The sequence below is a fragment of the Bombyx mori genome, chromosome 7 (genome assembly GCF_030269925.1).
Source record: "Bombyx mori chromosome 7, ASM3026992v2".
Taxonomy (NCBI): domain Eukaryota; kingdom Metazoa; phylum Arthropoda; class Insecta; order Lepidoptera; family Bombycidae; genus Bombyx; species Bombyx mori.
In genome coordinates this window covers 7,519,079-7,545,544 of record NC_085113.1, presented here as the reverse complement: position 1 = coordinate 7,545,544, position 26,466 = coordinate 7,519,079, and the positions used below count along the sequence as shown (strand labels likewise).

The 26,466-nt window shown below is 38.4% G+C and overlaps 3 protein-coding genes across 5 annotated transcripts in view; 2 read left to right on the top strand and 1 right to left on the bottom strand.

Moving 5' to 3' along the window:
* Window positions 1-288: 288 nt before the first annotated feature.
* Window positions 289-8,260, top strand: ix (intersex). The gene is given in 5 exon segments (NM_001043640.1): window positions 289-532; window positions 1,458-1,519; window positions 2,888-2,972; window positions 6,193-6,291; window positions 8,072-8,260. Coding segments are annotated over 5 exon segments (579 nt in total). The 5' UTR covers window positions 289-316; the 3' UTR covers window positions 8,189-8,260.
* Window positions 8,261-8,443: 183 nt separating this feature from the next.
* On the bottom strand, window positions 8,444-21,499 carry LOC101746017 (microtubule-associated proteins 1A/1B light chain 3C). 2 transcript variants are annotated; one of them, XM_004931293.4, is made up of 8 exons: window positions 21,401-21,499; window positions 18,319-18,374; window positions 17,553-17,687; window positions 14,467-14,605; window positions 14,306-14,370; window positions 13,677-13,811; window positions 13,299-13,439; window positions 8,444-8,893 (listed from the first exon to the last, which is right to left on the bottom strand). In XM_004931293.4, exons 1-7 carry the CDS (start codon window positions 21,471-21,473, stop codon window positions 13,308-13,310), a joined length of 735 nt encoding a protein of 244 aa, XP_004931350.2. In that variant the 5' UTR covers window positions 21,474-21,499; the 3' UTR covers window positions 8,444-8,893; window positions 13,299-13,307. The 2 variants fall into 2 exon arrangements, with proteins under 2 accessions (XP_004931350.2, XP_004931349.1); XM_004931292.4 differs by lacking the exon at window positions 21,401-21,499 and adding an exon at window positions 20,621-20,833.
* LOC101743517 (biotin--protein ligase) overlaps window positions 20,850-26,466 on the top strand; it is a 23,486-nt gene continuing 17,869 nt past the window's right edge. The window contains exons 1-5 of one of the 2 annotated variants that reach the window (XM_062669406.1): window positions 20,850-21,205; window positions 21,737-21,917; window positions 22,702-22,939; window positions 24,170-24,228; window positions 25,106-25,179. In XM_062669406.1, coding sequence (XP_062525390.1) covers window positions 24,218-24,228; window positions 25,106-25,179 — 85 coding nt within the window. In that variant the 5' untranslated portion in view covers window positions 20,850-21,205; window positions 21,737-21,917; window positions 22,702-22,939; window positions 24,170-24,217. Of the gene's footprint in view, window positions 21,311-21,736; window positions 21,918-22,701; window positions 22,940-24,169; window positions 24,229-25,105; window positions 25,180-26,466 lie in introns of both variants that reach the window. The other variant, XM_062669407.1, reaches the window with a different exon arrangement.

Below are 26,466 nucleotides of genomic sequence, written 5' to 3'. Positions count from 1 at the left end.
TTTCCAAAACTGTCAGCAATTTCCAACTGCTTCGGGGCTTTCCAACTGTCAGCAATTTCCCACTATATTAGTGAACGTTTACATAATTAAATCGCAAAAACACCTGAGGCCCTGTCATACCTTACCTTATTTAGTGCAACTTTATTTCATTCAGTTCATTTTTGTTTTACACAACAGCGTGGCAAAAAATAATAATAATCGATTTGGCTGTATGGGCTACGTTTCCTTTGCCTATCCAATAGATGAATCAAACAAATAATAACAAACAATAGCAAACTGTTGGCTAGGAAATAGTTTTAGTCCAAAAATTTTAAATATGAATCACAATCAAATGAATATGCACGTACCAATGAACCAAGTTGCTGGAGCTCCAAATGTAGCCATGCAAATGCCTGTACCAGGACCCATAATGCAACAGCAATCTCCTCAACAAATGCAACCTGCACCAGTGCCTCAACAAACACAACAAGATAAAATGGACAATATATCTAAAGTGAAGTCTTTAATGGGATCCTTACGCGAATCTATACCGGTAAATATACTAACATATTATCAGGTAGATATACATAGTAATAAAAAAGGAAACTACTCTTCATGGGCAGTGAGTTGACTGTGCCCATGGTATTGCTGACGCCCAGAGCTGCGGTAACCACTCATGATCGGGTGAAACGTATGCTCATTCTGTCTATGTTTTACAGCTGCATTCAAGTTAGGTTGTAAGCAAAACGATAACAACTATTTAACTGTTTAACAGTGACAATACAAACGTTGCTAACAGGATGTTGAATTGAAACCCTGGTCATCTTCCTGGCTGAGTCCAGCTGCAGTCCTTAAGTAATACAGGTAACCCTCCTTATAACAGAGTAGATATGTTCCTACAAAACCTCTGTTGTGTGAAACTGTATTATATGAGACTAGAAGCTAGAACATAAAGGAGAGGATGACTGGTGGCAGGACGTCTTGTGAGTAGGTAGGCCACACGGGTAGGTACCATGACCCTGCCTATTTCTGCCGTGAAACAGTAATGCTTTTCAGTTTGAAGGGTAGGGCAGCTGTTGTAACTGTACTGAGACCTCCGAACCCATATCTCAAAGCAGGTGGCGGCATTTACATTGTAGATGTCTATGGGCTCCAATAACCACTTAATACCATGGTGGGCCATGATTTCGTCCACCCTTCCAATGCAATATGCAATAAAAAAATTTATCTCAACTATGCATGTTTGTATTTTTTACCTGTTATACATAAAAAATAGCACATTTCGGTTATTCCCATATATTTCGTGTTTATAGTTCTTAGAGAGAGAGAGAGAGAGAGAGAGAGAGAAATAATGGTACCTACTACATACTGAATCAATCCTGTGATTACTGGATCAGAACTTAAAAGTAGCAAGAAAATATTACAGGATAGTTTTTTACTAGGAAGTTCATTTTTTACAACTTTGTAGTCTGTTTTAGATGACACTTAAGTCTGCAGCCCAAATATTACACCAAAATCACAATGCAGACTCCAATACACAGTAAGTAGTATTAATACTTGGGTGCTCATCATACGAGACTTCTTGTCGAACCGTTCGTTTCGATATCGAGTAGAGGGAACTCGTTCTTGTCCCCGTCAGCTGACTGCCGGAGTCCCGCAAGGCTCCGCGCTCTCCCCGTTATTATTTAGTTTGTATATCAATGATATACCCCGGTCTCCGGAGACCCATCTAGCGCTCTTCGCCGATGACACGGCTATCTACTACTCGTGTAGGAAGATGTCGCTTCTTCATCGGCGACTCCAGATCGCAGTAGCCACCATGGGACAGTGGTTCCGGAAGTGGCGAATAGACATCAACCCCACGAAAAGCGCAGCGGTGCTCTTCAAAAGGGGTCGCCCTCCGAACATCACTTCGAGCATCCCACTCCGTAGTAGGCGCGCAAACACCTCCGCCGTTAGTCCCATCACTCTCTTTGGCCAGCCCATACCGTGGGTCTCGAAGGTCAAATATCTAGGCGTCACCCTCGACAGAGGGATGACATTCCGTCCCCATATAAAAACGGTACGCGACCGCGCCGCGTTTATTCTAGGACGACTCTATCCAATGCTTTGTAGTCGAAGCAAACTGTCCCTCCGCAATAAGGTAACTCTCTACAAAACTTGTATCCGCCCCGTCATGACGTATGCAAGCGTAGTGTTCGCTCACGCAGCCCGCACCCACTTGAAATCCCTTCAGGTTATTCAATCACGATTCTGCAGGATAGCCGTCGGAGCGCCATGGTTCCTTAGGAATGTGGATCTCCACGATGACCTGGAGCTCGACTCTCTTAGTAAGTATCTACAGTCGGCATCGCTGCGCCATTTTGAGAAGGCGGCACGACATGAGAACCCTCTCATCGTAGCCGCTGGAAATTACATACCCGACCCAGTAGACCGAATGGTAAACCGTCGACGTCGCCCAAAGCACGTCATTACGGATCCTCCTGATCCATTAACGGTGCTTTTAGGCACCACAAGCACCGGTCACCGTCCTCGTCGAACCCGTCGCTTGCGACGAAGGGCTCGACGAGCGAACTAACCCATAGACACAGTCCACTGAGTTTCTCCTCGGATCTTCTCAGTGGGTCACGTTTCCGATCCGGTGGTAGATTCTGCGAAGCACTGCTCTTGCTAGGGTCAGTGTTAGCAACTCTCCGGTTGAGCCCCGCGAGCTCACCTACTAACGTTAGGGCGAAGCTGAAATAGCCTCTCAAGGCTATCAGCATAGGTAGGGAAAAAAAAAATACTTGGTTTGAGCTATTTATGTACAATTATGCTGTTGTATAGACAGACTGTCGACTTGAGAACGACGAAGTTGTCTGTTTTCAATGGAGGGTTAAAAATGTAAAATTGCCATTATTTCTTCCAGAAAAGGTATGGATAATCCTGTTCCTAGATTTGAAAAAAACTTAGAAGAGTTTTTCTCAATCTGTGATCAAATGGAACTACATTTGGTAAGTAAATTTTTACTTAAGATAAGTATTATTGCTTCATAGGTAAATTTTTGTTAAACGCTCAATGTAAATCAAAGACACTTTGGTGGACACCACATCTTCTCTCGAAATTGTGAATCCTTTATTTCATCTAAATTACAAATGTGTTATATTGTAGACAAAAATATGGTAATAAAATAAAACGAACAATAACAAGGACATAATCAAATTGCCGTATACCACAAACCTGAAAATTACGCTGCGAGATTAATATTTACAAAAAAATAAATATGGTAAAAAAATACAAAATATTTCGCCAAATACTCTGGTAGTAGGGAATACTGTAAGGTTGCATCACACTGTGATGTCTGTGAACTCGGGTAACTGAACACCGGGTGGCCTGTCTGTTGCAATAAGAACTGTGATAAAAACACAATATCATTTCAAGTTCAAATTAACTATCTATTGTTAATAGTATTCGCCAAGTCTACAAATTCGAACCTGATATCATATTATAATATTATAATCAGATATTTATGGTGACTGAGAATGGGCCCCATAAGGAGGCTCTAAGTCATTCAAAGAACAATGGAGAGGAGGGCTATATTAGGAGTTTTCCTGCGAAATCGAATCAGGAACTGTTGTGGGAGGCTTAAACGACGAAGAGAAAGGTCTTCCACCGATTGGGTGATATTGCTCGGTAGACCGACGGTCCAAATGTTGTTGTTCGGAACTTGTATATATGCAAGCTTAACTTGAAAATGTCGTAAGCGTGATTCAGGCATCTGTCAAATATCTTGCGTTGTATGATGGCTACCGCCACACTGTCATAGCCCGAAGGTTAGCCAAATTGAAATGGCAGTGGGCAGAGGACATTGCTCTTCGAACAGTAGGCCGCTGGGGACGAAAAGCTCTTGAGTGGCGACCACGGACCTGAAAGCGCAGCGTGGGTAAGCCCACGAGGTAGTCCAACGACCTGTCAAAAGTCGCGGGAATCCGTTGGGAGCAGACCGCACAAGACCGGTTATTGTGGCGAATCTTGGGAGAGGCCTATGTCCAGCAGTGGACGTCCTTGGGATACCAGATAATAAAATTAAAATTTGTAAAATATATATACCTATGAAGGTTTGAACTTGAGAGGTGTGTTTTCAAATATTCTCTTTGTATCCTATGCGCAATACAGCTCTATCCATTATCCTATTCAGTGGCAAACATTGTTCTTCTGTGGTCACAGCATTGCCCTGAAACGTCGGACGCATTTTTTTTTCCCTTAAATTTTTAACATTGAAAACATTTTCTATTTGACCGCTTGAACCACTCTGTTTGTTATACCAGTGGTCTTTCTTACTGGTGGTAGGAGCTCTTGTGAGTCCGCACGGATAGGTATCACCACCCTGCCTATTTCTGCCGTGAAGCCACCCACCTTGAGATATAAGTTCTAAGGTCTCAGTATAATTACAACGACTGCCCCACCCTTCAAACCGAAACACATTACTGCTTCACGGTAGAAATAGGTAGGATGATGGTACCTACCCGTGCGGATTCAAGAGGTCCTACCACCAGTAAAATTTCCGGAAATTTTCATCGAATTCGGTGTAGTCATTTCGGAAGAGAACATACACCTATTGACTTTAACTAAATTTATCTGATGGCTCGTCTAGCTCGTCAATAAATGAAATTCATACAAGGAATATTATTTTGAATGTCTGTCAACTGTATTCTGATTTCAGTCAAACAGCAACAGCGGACTAATGTTCTAATGTTTACATTGTATTCATTATCGTCGACTCACATAATGTTTCTAAGTGCAACAATTACTTTATTGATCGGTCGACAGTTATTAATCACTAATTATTATTATTATTAGAGAGTTATTCGTCATGTCCCTAAGTGACCCGTTATCGGTTTGTCAACAAACACCATTGAATTATATTATGTAGTTGCATATGAGTCTTGTGATATTCGTTGGTCGTCTCAATTCGATATTTTCATAATATTCCACAGTCGACTATGTATTGCTTGTTACTAACCGTGTAATTAGACTAAACGAATATTTACTTTAAAAAAATATGAGTAAGGTCTATTCTCGAATGTAGAAAAGGATCGCAATCCTTCCTCAACGCGGTTTCTCGAAATCAAAAGCAAAAATCGGATGTACTATTTGTATCAACTTCGACCTTTAAACTGTTTAGAGCATAATGATCTACATACATACATTGAAAATAATACAAGTATCTGAATTTTGATTAAAGCTTAGAGACTCTTGAAGTCTGTGGCGGGTAGCCATTATACAACGCAAGATAATTGACAGATGCCTGAATCTTACTTAGGACATTTTCAAGATAAAGCGCATATATACAAGTTCCGAACACAACAACATTAGGACCGTCGGTCTACCGAGCAATATCACCCGCTCGGTGGAAGATCTTCCCTTTGTCGTAAGCCCCAAAAGTCTTAGAATTCAAAATATAGGTCGCGTTTAAGAAGTCGTCGTAGCCTAAAAGATAAGACGCCCGGAACGTTCGTATCTAATGATGCCGGTGTTCGAATCCTAGCAAATAGGTACTAATTTTTGTGATGAAATTCGAACAAATGTTCACGATTGACTTATATGGCGAAAGAACAGCATCGTCTAATAAAAATCAAACCTGCAAAAACATAATTTGCGTAAGCATAAGGCGTCTTGTAAGCCCGCACAAATGGGTAAGCAATAAAAAAAAAAGGTATCACCTTCCTGTCTGTTTCTGCCGGGAAGCAGTAAATCGTTTGATGGATGGGGCAGCCGTTGTAATGTAAAAACGGGCACTTAGAACTCACGTCTTAAGGTGGGTGACGGCATTTACATTGTTGATATCGATGGGCTCCGGTAAAAACTTAATACTAGGTGGGCCGTTAGCTCGTCCACTAACTTATCAATAAAAAATTACATTTAGGAAACCGAATAAAAATATACACAGACTCCTGCTGACGTAATAAAGAATTCGATGAAATTCGTCATAAAATAATTAAATTAAATACGTACTTTATGAAAGGCAAGGAGAGAAAAATATACTGTCCTAATTGGATTAATTGGATATAAATATTTTATACTAATCGATTGTTGGCCATATAAATCCCAGTACAGATAGCATTGCGAGTTATTTGTCTTTTAATCACGTCCGAAGGGATAACTACTGGTTTTTTTTCTGCATAATTATATGATTTTCTTGAGATATAACACGGTTTCTTTTTATGTATTTAGCGAACAGCAACAACGTGTATCCAGCAAGCGCAATCAGCCGCCCATTATCTGCCGCTCTCGGTGATAGCCTCAAGACTCGACTCTGGACCTACCACGCAGGTGATTTACGTAATTTAGATAATTTTGTTTATATACCTAGTCAGGTCATAAATTCTGTCACATGTTTAATGTAAAATAATTGAAACAAGTTTATTCATTATGTAACCATTCATATACCAAAATGAATTTAACAAAACATAGATTCTTATGACACTAAAGTTTATTCAAAATGACCTCCGTGATTTTGAATACAGGCCTTCAATCTGCGCGGCCAGTCGTCTATCGCAGCACGAACGAGGTCCATGTCAATATCGGCGGCTGCCTTAATCAAAGATGTCTTGAGTGACTCCAAATTGGGATGAGGCTTTGAGCACGCCTTTTCCTCCAAGTGTTGCCATATCTTGTAATCTAACGGATTCAAATCTGGACTGGGGGAGGGCCAGTCTTCTTGCCGGATGAAGTCGATTTCACGCGCCGCCAGCCAGTCTTGTGTGCTCTTCGCTCTATGAGCTGGCGCCGAATCTTATTGGAATACCCAGTGCCTGTTATTGAACATGGTATGAGAAACAGGTTCCACAAGGTTCGTCAGGACTGTATTTTGATACACAACTGCATTCGTTTTTACACCTTTCTCACAAAAATGTACCTCTGTTAAGCCCCAATAAGAAACTCCCAACCATACCATGAGCGAGGATGGAAAATGACCTCGTTGGACACGCGGAATACGGTTGCTCGCTTCTTCACTACTGTGTGCGTACACCTTATCATTTTGTTTGTTGTAGCTCTCTTCTAGGGTAAAAATTTTTTCATCCGAAAAAAGAATTTCCCGATATTTTTTTCCCGCGTACCGCTTCAACAAAGCGCGGCATCTCTTCAGTCTCAGGTCCATTAGACGAGCATTCAAACGATGTCCTGTTTTTCTTCGATATGCCCGAAGCCCTAAGTCTTCATTTAACACCCTTTTCACCGTGGTTCTGCTTAACCCCATCTGAAGGGCCAACAGTTTCTGCTTACGTTTGGGATTTCTTTGAATTCGCGCCTTCACAGCTTTTATCACTGCTGGAGTCCTTACAGACCGAGGGCGACCACTTCTTGACCTGTCATCTACACTAGAGTCTTCATTGTATCGTTTGATGGTACGATAAACGAATCTTTTGATTATATTCAAAATTTTCAGTATGTTAAAAATTTGAATTGGCGCGTAACCGCAACGATGCAACGCAATAACTGCAACACGGTCTTCTTTAAGCGTCCACTCCATATTTAAAAATTAGTAAAAATTCTAAAAGTATACATTTTTATTTTCATGAACAATTCGAAATTCGAATTCAATAAACTTTTTTGTGGCCAGCATTCTAAAAGAAAAGTTTTTACTGTGTGACAATACTTATGACCTGACTAGGTACTTTGATCAAGCTATACTTAGAACTAGATGTACTTAGAACGGTAGGCAGCGGCTTGGCTCTGCCCCTGGCATTGCTGACGTCCATAGGCGATGGTAGCCACTCACCATCAGGTGGGCCGTATGCACGTCTGCCTACAAGGGCAATAAGAAAAAAAAATTAAGTGACATTTCGCTTAATACACGACAATTTTCATTGCAATTAAAGGTCCGCTTTATTTGTTACATATTTGTAGGTATGTATCAAGTATTTGATTTTTTTTTATTGAACCTCAATTAAGTTTGCCCCATACAAATAGCTGAAGAAGTTTTCTGTTATGATATTTTTTTCCATATTTTACACTTTAAATGGCTCTTCTCTAAAGTTACAAAAATATCTCTTAAATCGTTATTAGTCTAATCGTCAATCACTCACTATTCATCCCAATCTGTTTTCAGGAAACGACATTAAGCTATCCGCAATATTTGAAGACAGTTGGCCTCCAAATCTCATACGCGAAAGATATTCACGACACATTGGTCGCGGCTGCTCAGAATATATCACCGACCGAATGAAAATGAACCTTATCCACATAAGTTTAAAGAATAAAGAATAAATTATTATTTGTAATTTATAAAAAAAAAAAACTTCCAAGTAAACAGTCCAGTTTCTTTTTTTCCCGGCCGCATCGCAAAAAAGGGTCTTAAGTTTAAATGCTTGGACTTTTTTAAGTGGATCGTTTCTTATCCCTACGATTTGGATAGCAGGCTTCGATCATTAAGTACTATTATTGATGGAAGACAGCAAGTTAAAAATAAAAAAGCCATAAATTTTACGATAAATATATAATAAAATTAATTGGATACATAACCGAGAGAATAACAATAAGATAAACGAGTTCAATAATTTAAAATCAGATCATTTAAATAGGAACACAATAATATCGGACACAGAAGGACATAACAAAAACTTTTCATCGTAATTATTTAAAATCGATCGATAATAATCGTGAGATCATTTATTGTGCTTTAAAATGAATGCCATAGAGTTCAATTATGTTCATTTTTTGTATTATATTATAACATTTTTTAATAACCATCCAAGCTTATCTTATAAACTACAAAACTTAATTCTAATTACAATCGATTCAAATTTTAAAATGAATACGTGTATCTTAAATTAAACTATCACAAATACAATCAAATACTTTCAGTCTTTATATGTTTTTTAGTAGAACACCATGAACTTGGAACTTAGGATTTCGAAACCAGCTCATTTACCTGAAACAGAAAAGAGTATTAGGGGTGAATTTGAATCAATTTTCAAAGAATTACAACAGTTTTTAATACTGTCTCATAAAAATCAACGATAAATTTATGTTATGAATGAGAAAATACTTAAACAAGAAATCATCGTGTCGTTCACATTGTCGTGTCTATTAGCTCCGGCAATCGCTTAACACTGGCTGGGCGACTTTTTTTTTCCTACCTATCTTTGAGCCTTGAGAGCCTATTTCAGTGTAACCTTAACTAGTAGGTGAGCTTACGGGGCTCAAACCTGACGACGTTGCTAACACGAACCCTAGCAAGAGCCGTGCTTCGCAGAATCTACCGCCGGATCGGAAACGCAACCCACTGAGAAGATCCGGCGAGAAACTCAGTGGGCTGTGTTTGAGGGTTAATTTACTCGTCGAACCCTTCGTCGCAAGCGACGGGTGAGTTTCTCCACCCATTATATATAATAAAACTAAAGAAGAAAAAAGCGATATCATTTCATGTCGGAGAACTTTATAAAACGCTACTAATTGTTTATTGTATTCAATTTATTAGTTCGACGTGATTGCTTAGATGGGTGGACGAGCTCACAGCCCACCTGGTGTTAAGTGGTTACTGGAGCCCATAGACATCTACAACGTAAATGCGCCACCCACCTTGAGATAAGTTCTAAGGTCTCAAGTATAGTTACAACGGCTGCCCCACCGTTCAAGCCGAAACGCATTACTGCTTCACGGCAGAAATAGGCGGGGTGGTGGTACCTACCCGTGCGGACTCACAAGAGGTCCTGTGATTACGAAAATTATAATTTTGCGGGTTTCATTTTTATTACACGATGTTATTCCTTCACCGTGGAAGTCAATCGTGAACATTTGTTGAGTACATATTTCATTACAAAAATTGGTACCCGCCTGCAGGATTCGAACATCGGTGCATCGCTACATACGAATGCACCGGACGTCTTATCCTTTAGGCCACGACGACTTCATATCTCAAGGTGGGTGGCGCATTTACGTTGTAGATGTCTATGGGCTCCAGTGACCACTTAACACCAGGTGGGTTGTGAGCTCGTCCACCCATCTAAGCAATAAAAAAAACCATAACAAACCAACAAACAAAACTGATGAAATGCTTATATCAAAGAACTTTACAAGCCACGGAACTCTACTTTTGAAAAAAGACACATATTACACAAACTGCAAAATGAACCTTCTCGAACGAAAACAAAATTCAAACTCAAATAAAATCGATCATCAATTATTTCTTAAATTTTATTTAGCCCTTAAAACAATTATTCTCAAGTACAGTTTAGTAGAATAAGAACAAGCACACAAACTGATAAGACAAGCTGTTGTTGTTTCCGCAACACATGCCCGAATATAATTCACTAACAACAACACAACAGAATCGATCATATCATATGTCAATACGCTCGAGGGGGGGCAACAATATTGGATAGGAACACAAATCCTTATCTACGAGGAGAAATAGTCCTGTATGTTTACGCCTGCCTGACCTAAGATAAACCACGGTATCACAAATAATACCGAAGCCTGTCGCGGACGCTGTCAACCGTATGGAATAATACGTGTTCATATTGCATTATGTACAGGCGTGGAATATTTCAAAGATCGTTCTAGTAACATTGCACTCGGACACTGCATGTCGAAATATATTCATTGGTGGATCATAGTACAATCAATTTAAATATTATTACCCTATTAAACAATTAATCAATTAATGTGTTTTGATTCAATCTTTCATTAGGGATGCAATAATTTTATTGTCAAGATTATATTATCTAAGCTAGTAACAACCGATATCGTGGTCATTCACCCGATGTAATACAACCATTAGAGAAACATGATATTATTATACAATATAACAAACAGCAAGCTAATTTTTGCACGTCCGTAATTACATTATCTGTACCGTATAAAAATACACGGGCAATCTTGTTTGTTCTGTTTTTTTAATTGATATAGTCCATGGTAACAGAGGCCCCGGCCTGTTGTTTTAAAATAACCTTAATATCGATTAATTTCAATGCCAATTGCTGGAAAATAAACGGGTTTCTGATAGTGGTATTATTATTGGTATTATATTTATAAGAGACCAGGCGCTAGTGCTCAGGGGTACGCAATGTTAAAGGTCGCTAAATTTTTGGTTGGGAACAAAAAAAACATTGTGTTATCAATCATATTGAAAGTATGAGTAAATAAGAAACAAAAAAAAATTCTTAAGCGCGAAGCACTGGGGTATACATTACTCTCGCCCAAGCAGTCCTTGTTGTGAAAATATACATTGTAAATTTTTTATCATCCTGTTTTTTTTTTCTCCTACCTATGCTGATAGCCTTGAGAGACTATTTCAGCTTCACCCTAACGTGTGTAGGTGAGCTCACGGGGCTCAAACTGGAGTGTTGCTAACACTGACCCTAGCAAGAGCAGTGCTTCGCAGAATCTACCACCGCATCGGAAACGCGACCCACTGAGAAGATCCGGCGAGAAACTCAGTGGGCTGTGTCTATGGGTTAATTCGCTCGTCGAGCCCTTCGTCGCAAACGACGGGTTCGACGAGGACGGTGACCGGTGCTTGTGGTGCCTAAAAGCACCGTTAATAGATGATCATGCTGAGGATCTTTACCTAATTTAAGAAGGGAATAGTTATAGAGTGGCATTTTTCATGATGCCCCAGGGCAGTAATTAAAGTAAGAGTTATGGCTTGTATTTTCTGCTTTACCCTGAGTGTTGCTAACTTTTAAATTTTGCCAAAATGAATTTATCGGTACTGTATACGATACAAGTATTATATTTATAGTTTTCAAAATATTTGATACATCTTTATTTGTGTTGTAAAATTTAAACTAAATGGAATGTTATTTTGAATGGCTCTGAAACAATTAGGGGCACATTTATCGAACGGAACTCTAGAAATGAATTCTAATCAACAGTAATTACGAAACATGCCCATGGCATGGCGATAAGCTAACTAAAGCATCAGTACAAAAAAGTATCTTAGTTTATCTAAGATTTACCCTCTAATTCCCATAGTACAGAGAATCATATGGCCGCACATCCTTCTTTATTTTAATGAAAAAAAAAAATTACAATTTTATCTAATAGAGGTTTAGTGGTGTTGAAAGCCCACGTGGCTTTATGAATGGGAAAGCAACTAATATTTCAAATTCGACTACGACCTAGTAAATCGAGCAGGATATCATTTATGTTGTAATTTTCACTACCGTCATTTTTTTTTCCGTACCTAATCTGTTATCCTTAAGAGGCTTATGCCAGCGTAACTTAACGTGAAGGTGAGCTCACGGGGTTCTAACCTGACGACGTTACCAACACTATCCCTGGCAAGACTAGTGCTCCGCAGAATCTACCACCGGATCGGAAACGCGACCCACTGAGAAGATCCGGCGAGAAACTCAGTGGGCTGTGTCATCCGTCTGCTCATAAAACGTATCTAAGTACTTTTTTTTTTCGTTTACCGCACTGAAGTATGAAACCTGTTTACCGAGATGTGTATCAGTACTTAAAACGTCACAAATAAAATAATGATCCGTAGAGTTATTCATAAAAGAAGGTTTATTGCTATGATTTGATAATTAAATGTGAAATAAAATATATACAATATATTTAATAAATTATCGGTCGGTTATCACGCATTGACTTCCATAAATTACTTCGTGTTTTCTTCTTGATAACTGATACATTGACGCAAGTTTGTTGCAATTTTATTAAATAAATTTATATTAAATTGGCATGAGAGGTACAGGTACTATAATTTAAAATTAATAAACTTCTTCAAGAGGAGTTTCAAATTGAAAACGAAAATGAATAATCTAATAATGCAAATTTTATCAAAATTACATAAATTAATTAATTCCGTTTTAACACGCTGAACAATAAAGAAAAATCAAATTATTTAAATATCGGTCTATGGTTTTTTTATTGCCCGTGCATACAGACTAGCATACGGCCCACCTGATGGTGAGTGGTTACCGTCGCTCATGGAAGTCAGCAATGTCAGGAGCAGAGCCAAGCCGCTGCCTACCGCTACGTATATGAGTATACTCTATGCGATTATTCTTTATATAACTTTGTTTCAGGGTGCTTCGTGTGAGTTTTTTAACGTTCTCGATAGCGTAAAAGTAGCCGTCATCAGGTTTGAGCCCCGTGAGCTCACCTACTAGTTAAGGCGACGCTGATATAGCTTCTCAAGGCTTAGGTAGGAAAAAAAGTAACTAAAATTTGTATGCAGTTGGAACAGCGCCCCTAGCGGCAAACGTAGGCAAACGTTCCAACTCCATACAAATTTTTGTTAACTTGTACGCTATCGAGAACGTTAAAAAACTCGCACTAAACACAAAACAGCTCCATTAGATTTAGAATTTGCCACTTACTCTTTACGTTCATCCGAAGACTTGTTGTGCTGCATAAGTGATATGCAGGTAGCCATCGTGAGAGCGGAACTGCTGGTACGCCTGCGCCATCGTCATACTGTGGCTCGCCAAAACTTTGTCGTTCACAAGCAAGTACAATGCCTGCCAAATGAACATTGAAATGGAATAAGGATTATGTTAAAACGTCATCGTGGCCTAAAGGATAAGACGTCCGGTGCATTCGTGTTGAAGCGATGCACCGATGTTCGAATCCAGGCGGGTACCAATTTTTCTAATTAAAAAAGTTTTCTTTAAGTAAATTAAAATAAGATTACTCGTATTAAATACAGAATATAACAGTATGGTCATTATAATGTATTACTTGAGTTAACAGCTCACCTGTGAATCGCGGAGTTTCATCTTTGTTCTTATAATGTACAGAAACTGCGACATTGTGAGTTCCTGTGGCACTAAGAACTTTGTTCTCCCTAATACTGGCACCTCACGATCTCTTACGTATCTGGTCACGTACAGCTATAGAAATAATTATTTTTCATATAATAATAATTCAATAGTAATTGATACCGAACTACAACATTTTATTGAACGCTTATTGATTTGATTTGATTTTCGTGAGTTGTTGACATAATTTAAACTATTTTTTGATTGCTTAGATGGGTGGACCAACTCACAGCCCACCTTGTGTTACGTGGTTACTGGAGCCCATAGACATCTACAACGTAAATGCGCCACCCACCTTGAGATATAAGTTCTAAGGTCTCAGTAGTTACAACGTTTGCCCCGCCCTTCAAACCGAAACGCATTACTGCTTCACCGCAGAAATAGGCAGGGTGGTGGTACCTACCCGCGCGGACTCACAAGAGGTCCTACCATCACTTTGATCGTTTAGTGTCGCGTTTTTTACTGTCATTACGGACAGTCTTCCGTGAGTGACTACGAAAACTGTAAGGCACTAAACCCTAGCTTTGATTATTCCATAAAGGTGTTATTTAAAAAAAGAAACTTACCGGGACTTTATTAGGGAAGCGGTGTCTAATGGCTTCTACTTCGCGGTTCGATTTTTCCTGCATATCTACCAACACAAAGTCCTTAATTAGGTCGATATCGATTAAAATATAATAAAAACGACTTAAGTTTAATGAATTGAGGATAGCGTAATAACCCTTACCATCCTGGTAGCCGAACACCTCTTGAGAGGCGTAGGTGATGTAAAGGAATCCATCTTCATCCCCATAGTTTTCGTAGGCTTGCGCCATTGTGAGGCTCATACTTAACATCGACCTGTTATTGATGATTAGGTATAAAGCCTGGAAAAAATTCGTTAACGTAAATAGAAAACATTTTAGAATTAGAGCCCATAGACATCCACAACGTAAATGCGCCACCCACCTTGAGATACAAGTTCTAAGGGTCTCAAGTATAGTAACGACGGCTGCCCCACCCTTCAAACCGAAACGCATTACTGCTTCACGGCAGAAATAGGCAGGGTGTTCACTACCTACTTTATGTTTTGCGGTTGTATTTTTTATTTACTTTGTTGCTTATAAGGTTGGGCGATCTCCCGGCTCCCCTGGCTACGTAGTTACCATAGGCATCTAAAAGATTAATGCCGCCATTCACTTTGACGGCCTGGCCACGGGGATCGGCGGTGCGAACAGCGAAGCGGTGGGCGAGGCGACCATTCGCGCAGCACCGTTTGCAGGCCACGGGTACTCACGTTCGCCGCCGCGACTAGTAAGGAAGTCCGACAGCGAAATGTCTATATCGAAATTATCTCGATATTGCTTACAAATTAATAGTTTTTTGGTTCAGGACCTATTATTTGGAAAAGATTGTGAAGTACATGATTTGAATAAGAATCGGAGTATACCTATAGATGGAGAATTCCACAAGAAGTACGAGAAATACTTTGGGTGGCTAGACTTCCAAATAGCTGGTCTAGCTAGTATTTCAGCTATTTTATTTTTTTATTGCTTAGATGGGTGGACGAGCTCACAGCCCACCTTGTGTTAAGTGGTTACTGGAGCCCATAGACATCCACAACGTAAATGCGCCACCCACCTTGAGATATAAGTTCTAAGGTCTCAAGTATAGTTATAATGGCTGCCTCACCCTTCAAACCGAAACGCATTACTACTTCACGGCAGAAATAGGCAGGGTGGTAGTACCCACCCGTGTAGACTCACAAGAGGTCCTACCACCAGTAATTACGCAAATTATTATTTTGAAGATTTCATTTTTATCACACGATGTTATTCCTTCACCGTGGAAATCAATCGTGAACGTTGAGTGTTGTTGAGTACGTATTTCATTACAAAAATTGGTACCCGCCTGATATTCGAACACCGGTGCATCGCTCAACACGATTGCACCGGACGTCCGTTAGGCCACGACGACTTTAAAAATATAAAATAAAAAATAAATAAAAAATATAAAAATTTCGGCGTTACGGCCTGGCCACGGGGATCGGCGGTGCGAACAGCGAAGCGGTGGGCGAGGCGACCATTCGCGCAGCACCGTTTGCAGGCCACGGGTACTCACGTTCGCCGCCGCGACTAGTAAGGAAGTCCGACAGCGAAATGTCTATATCGAAATTATCTCGATATTGCTTACAAATTAATAGTTTTTTGGTTCAGGACCTATTATTTGGAAAAGATTGTGAAGTACATGATTTGAATAAGAATCGGAGTATACCTATAGATGGAGAATTCCACAAGAAGTACGAGAAATACTTTGGGTGGCTAGACTTCCAAATAGCTGGTCTAGCTAGTATTTCAGCTATTTTATTTTTTTATTGCTTAGATGGGTGGACGAGCTCACAGCCCACCTTGTGTTAAGTGGTTACTGGAGCCCATAGACATCCACAACGTAAATGCGCCACCCACCTTGAGATATAAGTTCTAAGGTCTCAAGTATAGTTATAATGGCTGCCTCACCCTTCAAACCGAAACGCATTACTACTTCACGGCAGAAATAGGCAGGGTGGTAGTACCCACCCGTGTAGACTCACAAGAGGTCCTACCACCAGTAATTACGCAAATTATTATTTTGAAGATTTCATTTTTATCACACGATGTTATTCCTTCACCGTGGAAATCAATCGTGAACGTTGAGTGTTGTTGAGTACGTATTTCATTACAAAAATTGGTACCCGCCTGATATTCGAACACCGGTGCATCGCTCAACACGATTGCACCGGACGTCCGTTAGGCCACGACGACTTTAAAAATATAAAATAAAAAATAAATAAAAAATATAAAAATTTCGGCGTTAATTTTTCGCGGCGAAAACAACTAAACTCATTTAATCACTGCACTATTCGCCGCGACTACCGCTCGACTCCGTGGCTCGCGCCGTCCGTATTCATGCATTTGTTTTGCTCGCCCGCCGCATCGCGCGATTCGCTCGGTACATTTCGCCGCTCGCTTCGCCGGTCGCCGGTGCGCGTGGCTTGTTAGGTACATTTCTATGCGCTTGTTTTAGTCGCTAGACGCTTCGCCGTTCGCACCGCGCGAATATTCGCATCGGCGAATGTCCCGTGGCCAGGCTGTTAATTTTTCGCGGCGAAAACAACTAAACTCATTTAATCACTGTACTATTCGCCGCGACTACCGCTCGACTCCGTGGCTCGCGCCGTCCGTATTCATGCATTTGTTTTGCTCGCCCGCCGCATCGCGCGATTCGCTCGGTACATTTCGCCGGTCGCTTCGTCGGTCGCCGGTGCGCGTGGCTTGTTAGGTACATTTCTATGCGCTTGTTTTAGTCGCTAGACGCTTCGCCGTTCGCACCGCGCGAATATTCGCATCGGCGAATGTCCCGTGGCCAGGCTGTGAGATATGAGTTCTAAGGCCTCAGTTTTTACAGTAAAACAGCTGCTCCACCTTTCAAACTGAAACCTATTACTAAGGCAGAAATAAGTAGGGTGGTGGACTCACAAGACGTCCTACAACCAGTAAGTCGGTAGTAGGACGTCTTGTGAGTATTTGCCGGTGTTTTCATAATAAAGCCACTATCTTGGTGTGTGTCACGCGTACTATTAGACAGAGTTCTATGCACAAGATCACCGACTTATAATTATCATTTCAATTAATTATTATTCATTAATTATCGCACATATAATGATTTGATTACAGTGTTACACAATCCTATTTCGAGTTCCTTTACATTTCAGATCAAAACGTATTTAATAAAGTATTTTTTTTTGTTTTTCAATATACGGCAAAGCAATTTTTTTAGGTTCTTAAAAACACTTACTTGGTTAGGTTTGACTCTGATCCTGTTTCTGATGATAACCAAAAACTGAGACATGGTGATATCTTCCGGGACTAAAAATTTTTTTTTGTCCAGTGTTGGCAGATTTCTCTCTTTATGATATCGCTCAACGATTAGCTAAAATAAATAATAATAAAAATTAACAAAAAACATAACCGACTCCAACAAAAGGAACTAAGAATATCATTAATTATATTGTAATTTAGCGTAAGTCAATCAGATATGCATTATCAAGGATAACTCAAAACTGGTCTGATCTGGAAACTGGTGAGATCTTGATGAAATTTAGAGCAGGCCACATGAGAAGCACCAGCTTTAAAAATAAAAGCAATCATCAAAATCGGTACATCTAGAAAAAAGTTCAGAAGTTGCACATACAGACTAATACAATCGAATTGAAAACCTTCGCCGTTTTTAAAGCCGGCTAAATAAATATAATGCTAAATTCGACGGTAATTTGGTTGTCTCTGGATCGACTAGTTGTTTTTGTACTTTGCACTCGGAAGGTTTGCTTAATGCTGAACTAAATGCGGGCATTTAGCGTATGCCCTTCATTTTTTAGGGATGGACATTAGCGATTAATATTCATGAGCGACGGTGAGCACTCACTTATGAAAAAGGAGACACGGCGTACGTTTGCGAAATTCTGTAAGGTGGATAGCTTACGAAGACAATGAAAACAAAAATGCCATTTTACAATATGTATAACGGTGAAAAAATCTTGCATTTATCAGAGTAGATTACTTACTGGTATTTTGGTGGGGAATTTACTCTTGATTGCCATTACTTCTTCTTTTCGGATAACTGTGAAATAATTAATTAATTTAAAATATTATATAACCGTAACATTTATACCACTGCAACACTGATACTTTCGATTTATTTGCGATTTGACGAAAAATATTCACTTTTACAAACTTTTTTGATGTCAGCTTTAAATTTATCGGGTAAAGAATATTTTTTGTCTATATTGTTGTAACTGCTCCAGCCTATGCCTTCCCTTAAATGCATTTTTGATAGTCAGTACAAAAAGTAACACGTCCGTCACATACGAAGGTCGTTGAAAGAAATGCTTAAACAGCGGACGCAATCTAAACAATGCCCTTCGAAAAAAACGCCTATTGTCCTGTCCTTCACGGAGCTTTGTACTTATGGTTGCTTTCAGCGTGTTTCTGAGTATATCCCTTATCTCAATCGTTCTCATATAAACACAGATAGGTCTTAAACAAATACATATTTACGCTATTGATCGGGTTGTGACCCGAGTCACGTAGTATTTCGTGAAGTAACAAACTAGATCATTTTAACGCGCACTGTTATCACAATTATTCGAGGAGACGACTATCGTTAAACACAAAATCTAGAGTTCAACGAACTTCAATTCGCATATTCGTAATTCAGTTACAATTTAAGAGAGAATCGCTCGTGTAATTTTCCACTGATGATGTTTACAGACCCTCGTCCCGTTTGGATGCAGATACGCAGCGTATTTATATTTGTGGTTGATAACTTTATGGTCAATTGAGTTAAGTACTTTTATTGGATATACACTAACTGATAAAAGCCTGCCTCTTTAATTGTGTAGGTACATGTAATTGTTTAATTTTGCATCGATGGTAGAGAAACACAATATTCTAATTCTCTAATTCTAACCTACGTTTAATAGAAGAACATTCAAACGAAGCAATTAAATAAATAAATGATCATGTTTGAAGGACAGCTTTGTGCACTTCTTAAATCTATTCAAACATTACAAAAGATATTAAAGTAGATTACGTACTACAGAAAGTTAAAGAAACAAATGTTTGTTTTCGTAAATAGATAGAAAAACAAACAATATGAATTCTTAGTCATTTAAAATAATTATGACTCATACTTACCTACGACAATATCTTGTCATTAAGTGAAATTTCATAACGATTTTTACGTTTAAAGTTTAAATAGCCGACTTAACCTAATAGGTGTATGGCTCTAATAAAGAATAAAAAAAAATTAGTTTAAATTAGGTAAGATGATCTTAGATTAAACTTTAAGATCCCGACTACCTTAAGCTGCAACTACTACTTTCTCACTATTGGTCTATTGATTAGCATCGTCCCTCTGTGTTCTTACATAGATGCCTCAAACTCCTATCTTCAAAACTAGCGCTAGGGTAAGTTGGGAACTCCCACAGCTTTATAATATCGTGGTCGCACAGATCTGTTTCTGATGTGATATTGCAATCGTACATTCGATTTGAAGGAAGTTTTTCTCATGAATTTAAGACTTTGAGACTGACCTCAGGACTCAATTGGGACGGGGGTTCTTCCCATTTGACTATTTTTTATGGGCGTCGATAGATAACCTTAGTAAACGGGGAACTTATCTACTCGTGGAATCAAAAATATACGCTCCTTGATAAATAAATTAAAATTTTTGAAATATTTCCTGTTCCATATTCTAAAAGATTTTTCTTGACTACTTCAGAGAGTAGGGTTCTCGTACATTCGAGAGTCGTCGTTGCATAGCAATGGAACTATAAGATAAGAATATTATTTGAAATCAATGATAGAATAAACGAAAACAATTTTTTATGATGTGAGTAGGGGACTTAAATTGAACATTTTAATGTCATGTTATGTATCTGAATAGGGCTACCCTAAAGTCGCGTAGGGGTTTAGTTTTCAGAAATTTAACTGTTTTTCAGAGTTCAGAGTTAAATTTAAACTATTTAACATAAGTTAAGCGCGTCTAAGACTCCCGAACACAGCAGAAGTATTTAACTATTTTTATTTAAATCCGTAGTTATTTAACATTAAAAAATATTAATTGGAAGGTAGATATAAAGCTGCTTCTTTACTTATTTATTGAAAACATAAAATCTCGTAAATAACTAATAGCTAAACAATTTCAATAACTAAACGAAGAAAAGAAAGCGTAAAACATTTAAAAAAAAGCCAAGAAAAATACCACCTAACTTTGTTGCCTATAAAATTCCCATACAACAAAAAACATTTAAAATTCTAACAAAAGTAAGTAAGCCTATTAATACAAGCAATAAAAATACTTACTAAATGGCTTTTTGGATTTGAAACACTGTTTCACGTTGTGATTAACATCGTGTTTGATTAATGTTGTTATAAAATTTAGCTCCATTGCGAGGGCACTGGTCGCGTTATGTATCGCACGATGTATGGGCAAGTACACTGAACGCAGCGCGGACTGTAACTAGCTAGTCGACTACCAACAGTACCAAACGAAGCCAACAAGTAAACAATATGGGTAGTTTTATCATTAGACTGGAACAGTGATTACAAATTTCCTTTTCTTTTCCGTTCGAGATTGTTTATTTAATGAGGGATAGTTAACCTGTCCGTCAATTAGACTAAGCATGTTTGTTCTTTATTAATAAGATTAATATCTGTTTGTTCTCTTTTTAAACGTAAATAATTATGATTTGTTTCCCTCCTTTCTGTGGTACAATGTAAATAATGTGTGAATATACAGTTGGTTATCTATTTGAAGTTCGTAAATGCATTATCTACTCCCAAAACAAATAGGAAAAGTCGGGACAAACGTTATTTCGATTCGATATTGTGTGTTAATATAGTAAAACAGAAACCGGTTCTCGTATCTCCCGCTGGAGTGCAACGCTAGTAAGTTCTGGAATGTATACTCAATTTAGTACAAAATAATTTGATCACTTTTTGTATTTAAGAACGCAAACAAATTTAACCGAAATCAAAACATTTAACTTGTAGGTAAGTCTCTGTTATTATGTAAATACATAAGGTTTACGAATAAAGTATATAATTGAGAGCGTCAACAATGAAATGAAGGACCCGACTTACTGATTTCAGAGCCGTTAGGATCACGCTGGGTCTGCCACATTTTTTTGTTGTTCGCTCGGCATTGACGTGACATTCGTTTTTTAAGATTATCTTAGGGGTAGTGAATAACCGACTACCTGTGTCATACAATAAAATCGTCACCTGCATTTCAATGTAAAACGAACTGTAATACTTTGAATTTTATATTACTTTGTCTAACGTTATCATAGATAATAAAAAAAGCCTTCCATACTTTATTCATTTAAATTGGTCTTTTCGATATTATAAATATTACACACCCTCATATACTAAATTTCATATCTTGTCTAGTTTTTTACCTTTGATCCTGTTACTTAGGGAAGAGAAAGATATGAATCTGGGTCCCTGCATGGTCTGCTATGGAACTAACCCATGTAAAACCATCATGTTAACCAAGGACTTCCATCCACATTTCGGGATCCATAGGCGAAGCATTTCGGAGTTGAACAATCAGGTTCTGGAGCGACAAGCGGTTCTGATCGGTCTGAGCATTAAATGGGTTAGAAATCATCCAATATAAGCTGGGGCAAGGTGTTGGGAGTTTTGAATGACAAGACAGCAAAAGAATTCTTCAGATTTCGAGTAGGTACCACCAGCCGGCCTGTTTATGCCGCAAAGTAATGTGTTCCAATGTTAAGGGTGCCGTTATTACTACATAATAATATAATCGTATAATTTAGACGTAATATAACTAAAAATAGACGTATAACGTATAATTAAAAAAAAAACCTCGAAAGCACAATGGCTGTGTCTTAAAAAGTAATATGATTGCTTCCTGGCCGAAATAGATACCCCACCACATACTTGAGTTTTACTGATAGATAATAATTAACCCACAGATCTTTAAAACTCAAGCTAAAACGGTCACCTAAAAATAATTAAAAGAAAATAAAAAATCCTAATAATAGATATCTCAAAACCAAATCAGTTAAATAATATTCGCACAGAATTAGTTTACTCCTAACGTTATTTAAAATAAAAAGGAATCATGAAGCTACAATTCCCAACTTCATTTAATTTTATTCAAGAACCTAACTTTTGTCTCGCGTCTTCGTTAATGGTGTCCGTGTGTGTGTGTGTGTGTGTGTGTGTTGTGTTTGTGTTTATTAGTTTATTTTTTAATTAGGTATGTACTTCAATACGCAGACGAGCCAATGGACAACTTGAGGGAAGCCTGCAGCTTTATATTTTTTCTCACCAATAGAAAATCTTAGCTAAACTTAAACTAATCGATTAAGCTAACCATATCTTCATTTGTGTTAAATATCTACTTTTTACTTCAGGTGACCAGAAAAGCTTAAGACTGGTAATTAATATTACGGTGATTACCGAGACCTATAAGCACCACGACATGTACAGTCTTATTCATCTTGGAAGCCTCTTCTTGTCTCTCTATGTTTCCGGTACTCGTCACACAGAAGATGCTCGGAAGAAATTCCAACTTATAGTCGCTATAAACAGTAAACAGTGTTACACAAGCAGATAGGAAACTCTGTAAACTGTTACATAACAGAACTTAAGGTAATAGTTATTGCACCAACTAACCTTGTTTGTTTAATTTTGTTTGGTGGATAATTCAAATTTCTATTACGTATTTGATAATTAATTACATAATATTCCGTATCCGCGCTTTGATTCTATTTAATTGTACAAAAGCTATATTCGTCCAGTGTCTGCGTGCTGTTAAATCTCCCAACAAGCTTGAGGTAACAGGTACGACAAAAGCATTTATTTAGGTCTGTGGTTACTATCATCTCACAGTATTCGTTTTTTTTTTCTTTTGGATTCTATATATTATTATATAAAAATGAATTGCTGTTCGTTAGTCTCGCTAAAACTCGAGAACGGCTGGACCGATTTGGCTAATTATTATTTTGGTCTTGAATTACTTGTGAAAGTCCAGAGAAGGTTTAAAAGGTAGATAGATATGAAAATACTCGGAATTAAATAAAAATAATAATTTTGTTTTTCGTTTGATGTGTCCCCCGTCGGACGGCTTCCTTTTGTTTGTTTTAAGTTTATTTTATACAAAAGTTTAGGTCTCTTATTTATCAATGGAGGCACTACGAAGTCTGCCGGGTCAGCTAGTTTCAAATATAAATAGCGATCACTGCGACGTATTTTACTAATGAAATATTTTTGTTGTTGAATTTACGCATGTTTGTTGAAGTGGTTGCCAAATCCCTTACAAAACGCACTGCATGCTGCTGCCCACTTCATGAAAGACAATAGACATACGGTAGTAATACTCTTTTGGGCTCACCACATCTTCTGCTGTAGGTACATGTCCTAATACACCAGTGTGTAAAAGCATTATTTGATGATCATGAGTAGTACGACCACCCCGTCTATATCGTTATACCGTTGTACCATAAAAGTGAGACTTAGAATGTCTCAATATGGGTGACGGATCTACTTTGTTGATGTCCATGGACTCCGGTAACCACTGAACATTAAGCGGGTTGTGATCTTGTCCTTCTCAGTGGGTCGCGTTTCCGATCCGGTGGTTGATTCTGCGAAGCACGGCTCTTGCTAGGGTTCGTGTTAGCAACGTCGTCAGGTTTGAGCCCCGTGAGCTCACCTACTAGTTAAGGTTACGATGGAATAGCCTCTCAAAGCTACCAGCTTAGGTAGGAACAAAAAAAAAAAAAGAGTTATTTATTTTAGTATGTACGTAATGGAAATTGAGGCCGTTTTGACAGTCGATAATCGTGGTTTTACGGACTGTTTAATTTCGTTCTCTGTTTTCAGGGTGTCCCAAAAGAAACCATAACCTGGCACCGGGGGAAATACTCTCTTATGTTGAGTAGGTAAGTAAAAAAATTCAGCATTCTGCACACATTCGTACTGGAGAACCAACCATTTTATTGAAAAACTAAAAGTATACTAACCGAAAGAGAATATTTCGATATTGTGACTAGAGTTTGAACTTTTTTGTAGGTTTTAATACTATTATGACCTAGGAAGAAACCAAAACAATTGTTGCGTAATGCCAAACAAATCGGAACAAATGTATTTTTAGAAATCTCTACATAAAATATAAATACATTAAACTAAGCCGAGCAGGCAATTTTTCAAAAATGCTACGACAATGGCTTATACATTAAAACAATATTTTATTTTTTCAAATAAATTCATAAATCGTGTCGTCCTAATAAAGATTTATGTAACAAATGATGGTATTTGAATGAAAGAAGTTGAAGCTCCATTTTAATCATTAGAAAGATATAGGTACATAGTGACACTTCATTTTTTACATAAAAATAATTAAAGCAAGACTTAAGTTAACCAATTAGAGTAAAAGGACATTTTTTTCCCATCTATTAGGGTACTTATTCTTTAAATATGTATTCTCTGATCGGTCGAGCATGTTGGGCTAGACAACCATCTGAAGCTGAGCTGAAACCACGTCCTTGGTAAAATATTTAGTAGTAGATAGTTCTAACAAACTTGGTACCTTATTTTGTTGAAGAGTGGGGCAGCACGTATTTAATATAATTTTATTGGAGGACTAGTTCCTACGCGGCGTGGGATCGTTATTCTAGAGGATTAAAAAAACAGTTTTCATAGCTACTTGTCATTGAAATGTTAACGTTTTAATCGCCAGTAGATATGTACTGCTTTATGGTATTTTCTAAGCATGAAAACTATGCAAAATAGTTTTTTATAACCTAATACCGGCTACAGACTCACGGCGAGAACTCTCCGCGTGAAGGCTCGGCGAGACTTGAAGAGAAATAGGGGCACTGTTCACACTCACGGTGAGTTCTCAGTCACGTTTTCGTCGTCTTCCGGTATGGATGACTTTGCCAGTATAGGCGCTTTGGTATTGTGTGCACTAGCACACTATAATCTGTTTGCATACTTAATTGTATATAGTTGTATAAATTGTAAAATCTTGGTTCATAATGAAAATTTTCTATAAACTTTAATTCCAAGTCGTTATTCTTTTTCTTTTTTTTATTGCCTTTGTAGGTAGATGAGCATACGGCCCACCTGATGGTAAGTGGTCACCGTTGCTCGTGGACGTCAGCAATGCCAGGGGCAGAGCCAAGCCGCTGCCTACCTTCCATATTTTTATTTATTTTTACATAGAGGAGTTCAACTGGACGCGCTACGCACACCGAAAATACGTATGGCGTCATTCAAAGCTCGGTTGGGACACACTGAACTCACACGCGAATGTGATGACGTTCTCTTTCTCGCCCGTGAAATGACTTTGAAGGGGGCTAAAAAACCGACAAAAAACGGTGAACACTCGAACGCAAGAACGAGAAGGCGAGAAGCATATCACATTCATATGTCTCGGGTGTTCTCGAATCTTCTCGGCGTGTGTCTGTACAGCCTTTAACGCATGCAGGCCATACATCAACCCGCTGAGTTTCTCGCCGGGAGTTTCTCGCTCTTCTCAGCGGGAGACGATTCCGATCCGGCAGTAGATTCATTCGCGAAGCAGCTACTGTTGAGTTGTTACGTCTCCTTCGGAGGCGCTTGGGTAGGTGCTCACTAATCCCACCCTTCCTGGCTAAGCCTTTGTTCGCCTACCTGTCATGGTGAAACTGGAAAGTCCTCCGGGCCACCAGTACTTAGTCCTTCAATTATAAAAAAAGTATGTATATTTCGCAATAATAAAAACATTAAAAAGATAATTGTACAGACAACTTCAGAAAATTATTCAATACGTGAAAATTATAACAATCGTCTACAAACATAAATAATTATTGATTCAAATACTACTGTGGTTAAGTGTATCATACTTAACGAAATATCACGCGATCAGGAGATACTTCATAATTATTATTACCAAGCGGTCTGTCAATAAATGCTAGACAAGTATTACATAAAGTTCATTAAACTACTTGAGTAATATACGCTACGTACAAAGTAGACTACCAAAAAAAAAAAAACTCATCTCATCTCATTTCATTTAATTTCATCCCAGTTGATTAACGTCTTAAATTAATCATCTTCATTTCATTTCATATTATCATTTTTCATAACAATAAGAATATTGATTAAAATAAGACATGACTTAAAGGTCTTAGTTA

Coding starts and splice junctions, on each gene's coding strand:
- LOC101746017 (XM_004931292.4), bottom strand. CDS start 20,705: ATGGAGCTAAATTTTATAACAACATTAATCAAACACGATGTTAATCAC. Junction 14,606..17,552: donor TCAGAGTCAAACCTAACCAA/GTAAGTGTTTTT, acceptor AATTTTTTCCAG/GCTTTATACCTAATCATCAA. Junction 13,440..13,676: donor TGAAACTCCGCGATTCACAG/GTGAGCTGTTAA, acceptor TTCATTTGGCAG/GCATTGTACTTGCTTGTGAA.